Source organism: Vespula pensylvanica, chromosome 14, assembly GCF_014466175.1.
Source record: "Vespula pensylvanica isolate Volc-1 chromosome 14, ASM1446617v1, whole genome shotgun sequence".
NCBI lineage: Eukaryota > Metazoa > Arthropoda > Insecta > Hymenoptera > Vespidae > Vespula > Vespula pensylvanica.
In genome coordinates this window covers 1,249,758-1,252,865 of record NC_057698.1, presented here as the reverse complement: position 1 = coordinate 1,252,865, position 3,108 = coordinate 1,249,758, and the positions used below count along the sequence as shown (strand labels likewise).

At 32.1% G+C, this 3,108-nt stretch overlaps 1 protein-coding gene across 1 annotated transcript; it reads right to left on the bottom strand.

The window, feature by feature from the left end:
- Positions 1-344: 344 nt before the first annotated feature.
- On the bottom strand, positions 345-2,331 carry LOC122634114. Its single transcript, XM_043822707.1, has 4 exons — positions 2,285-2,331; positions 1,829-1,973; positions 1,107-1,207; positions 345-755 (listed from the first exon to the last, which is right to left on the bottom strand). Exons 2-4 carry the CDS (start codon positions 1,926-1,928, stop codon positions 612-614), a joined length of 345 nt encoding a protein of 114 aa, XP_043678642.1. The 5' UTR covers positions 1,929-1,973; positions 2,285-2,331; the 3' UTR covers positions 345-611.
- Between the last annotated feature and the right edge of the window lie 777 nt (positions 2,332-3,108).

Here is a 3,108-nt window from a genome sequence, read left to right as displayed (position 1 = left end):
AAAACTTGTCAACTATATTAAAATAAATGAATAGAATAGTAGAAGCAAACGAATCAAAATTCACGTTGTATCTATCTTTTAAAAATAGATATGATCGCGATAGGGATATGTTTAAAGAAGTATACTAATTGCATGGACATCAATAAATTAAATGGATATATAGTATTGTAATTAAACTAAACAATTATGATTCAGTAATATGAAAATATGATAATCTAAAAAATTAATTGGACGATCGAACGTATCTTGAATTGTATACTATTTAAATTTAAATCTATATTATATATATATATATATATATATATATATATATATATATTTGTGTATACAGTATAGAATAATTACGACACATTATTTATTATCCTTCCTAATCGTTACTATTAATTAAAGATTTCTTAAAAACTTCCAATTTTTTAATGCATCGAAAATTAACCATTAACTTTAGATAGTGCTTACGTTGTTTAATATATAAACATCGTAAGCAATATGAATTACTGAATCTCATTACAAAATTCCTTAAAAATAGCTGTATATGGAGATTCTTTCTTAAATTGAGAAAGAATCTCAACGATTAAAGAAAAGAAGCGAATACTTGCACGTTCTGGGAAATTTTACGTGTTACCAATCCAGTCCTTTAATGCAACGATAATGTGATCGTCTTCCTCGAACCAAGGAATAATGTGAGACCTTCTCATTCTATTTAGATATCTTCTCTTTTTATTCCCAAGTTGTAGATTAAGTAGAAGGAATAACATCTGCAATTAAATTAAATTTCATTAAGTATTAAAACGTGTTATAAAATATTTTACGATAACGTGAAAATATACTCTTACACGCTACGCGAACACGTCGTGACTAGTCTCGACCGTATCTTATATTAAATTGTTAGAAGTCACCTTCCTTTCTCGTTCGCTTACCCGAGAGTTCGACCGTATTTTATTTACGTCTCGTTAAAGGACGAAATTCTTGGAATTCAATAAACGAAAACATAATATATACGTAACGATGTATTTACGATGAGTGTTATCTCTCTGTCTCTTTCTCTGTGTCTTTCTCGGGCTCTCTATTAAATTACTCATTATGTTAGTGAAAAGAAATAAACTTACTTGTATGTAAGACGAAGAAAAACAGCTATGTGTATCAAAAGCATTGTGTCTGTCTCTGTGTATGCGTACGGCTCTTCTGAATTCGTAGAATTCTTGAAAAACTGAAATACACAAATGTATTAGTCGAGTATAAAATATATCTTATGCGTATATGGGTATGGGATGGATGACATTGTAAGATGATATACATATGTTATATGTGTATGAATAATGATGAGTATATTGCGTATATATATACATATATGTGTGTATATATATATATATATATATATACATGAATATAAATACATAATGTATATGATGATGTATATATATATGTGTGTGCGTGTGTATAAATGAATATAAATATATAACGTATATGAAATGTATATTGATGTGAATATACGATGTGTGTGTGTGTGTGTATATATGTGCGAATAAGAAAATCGAATATTATACGAAATACGATTAATGAAAACTAATTAATGGAAAATTATTAATCGGAGCGTCGTTAAAAAACAATAGAAGTATCAATATCACGAAAATAAAAGCAGAAAATACGAAAAGAAGATATTACGTAATAGCTTCCTTGGGAACGCCGAGAGACCGATTTTATTTTCGCGAATATCTCTTACACGCGACGATGCCTCGACTTGCGAACACGGCTACGAATAAATCGCGTGTCCGACAATCGATTGGTATATTGAAAGAAGTTGTACGTTAGAAAAAATTATGCTAATTACCTGTAATTACGAGGAGCGAGACGCTTCGTGCAACCTGTCGACACGCACAATGCAAAATGGCGACAACGCTGCCGAAAAATAGTTGCTCGCGCACGCGCATGACGTCATCACGTAATGGCCCAGCAAAGGATCGTAATTTTTCGATCTATTATTGAAAAATATGAAAATGTTAAAAAGACGATAAAGAGATACAAAAACTATCAAAACGTGTAGTTTTTAAGTCAAAACCAGGGAAATCAACGCTCGAAATGGTCTACTTATAAAAATAAAGCCAAAAACGAGCAAGAAAATTGAAGACGTAATACACCTCGAACGAGGCATCATTTTTTCTATCGCGAATATTTTTTAAACGACATAATGTCTTGCATTGAGAATAACACACCATGTAAATCGCAAATTCGACTATCGATTGGTATATTGGAAGAAGATGTACGTGAGAAAAAATATGCTAATTACCTGCAATTAAGAGGACGACGTATATTCCCTGTCAACTTGATATCGTTTACGCAGCGACAACGAAGCTAATCGGATCAGCCAATCACGAGCCGCGATTATCGTATAGAAATCCTCCCGACCAATAGCGTTCCTTGCAATGTAATTAATAATATTTCCATTATTATTTTTAAATAAAAAACTTTATAAATACGATTTAACAGGATATAAATCAACGCGATAAATAGATAATTGTATTAAATTACCAAAGAAAATAAAAGGATATTGTAATTTACATAAAAAAGAAAAGTTCATAAAAACTATCTTTATAATTTTTAATAAGCGGAAGTAATTGATTTGAGTTTACGTAATATCCGGAAATAGGCAGGATCAGCCGACAGTAACCAATTTATATAGATACAAGTTCACATAGCAGTGATTAGAAAAAATAGAAAAAGACGAAATAATGGAAAAAGAAGAGAAAAAAGAAGAAAAAGAAATTAAGGAGATCATTAATGAGCTTCTGTGTACCATGAAAAGGTAAGCCAATTGTTGGGAGTATAAAAGCATTGCTCTCTCTCTCTCTCTCTCTCTCTCTCTCTCTCTCTCTCTCTCTCTCCCTCTCTTTTTTTGTGTTTTTCTCACTTGAAGTGGAGGATGTTATTCCTCGCCTATTGTTGGCAAGGCGGAACAGCCCACGCTGTCCGGTCCGTGACTTCGCCTCCTCGAACAAATAAATTCTTATCGTTCAAGGAACTCGTGTACGATGACGAAGTCGAGACTATTGGCTGGTTGTCGTCTTTCTCTCTCTCCTTCTCTTTCTCTCTCTCTCTCTCTCTCTCTCTCTC

Bases quoted from the DNA above. Each gene is read 5' to 3' on its own strand.
- LOC122634114 (XM_043822707.1), bottom strand. From the start codon at position 1,928: ATGCGCGTGCGCGAGCAACTATTTTTCGGCAGCGTTGTCGCCATTTTG. The intron at 1,208-1,828 runs GTAATTAGCATA...TGTGTATTTCAG, and splicing joins CTCGCTCCTCGTAATTACAG to TTTTTCAAGAATTCTACGAA. The intron at 756-1,106 runs GTAAGTTTATTT...ATTTAATTGCAG, and splicing joins TTTCTTCGTCTTACATACAA to ATGTTATTCCTTCTACTTAA.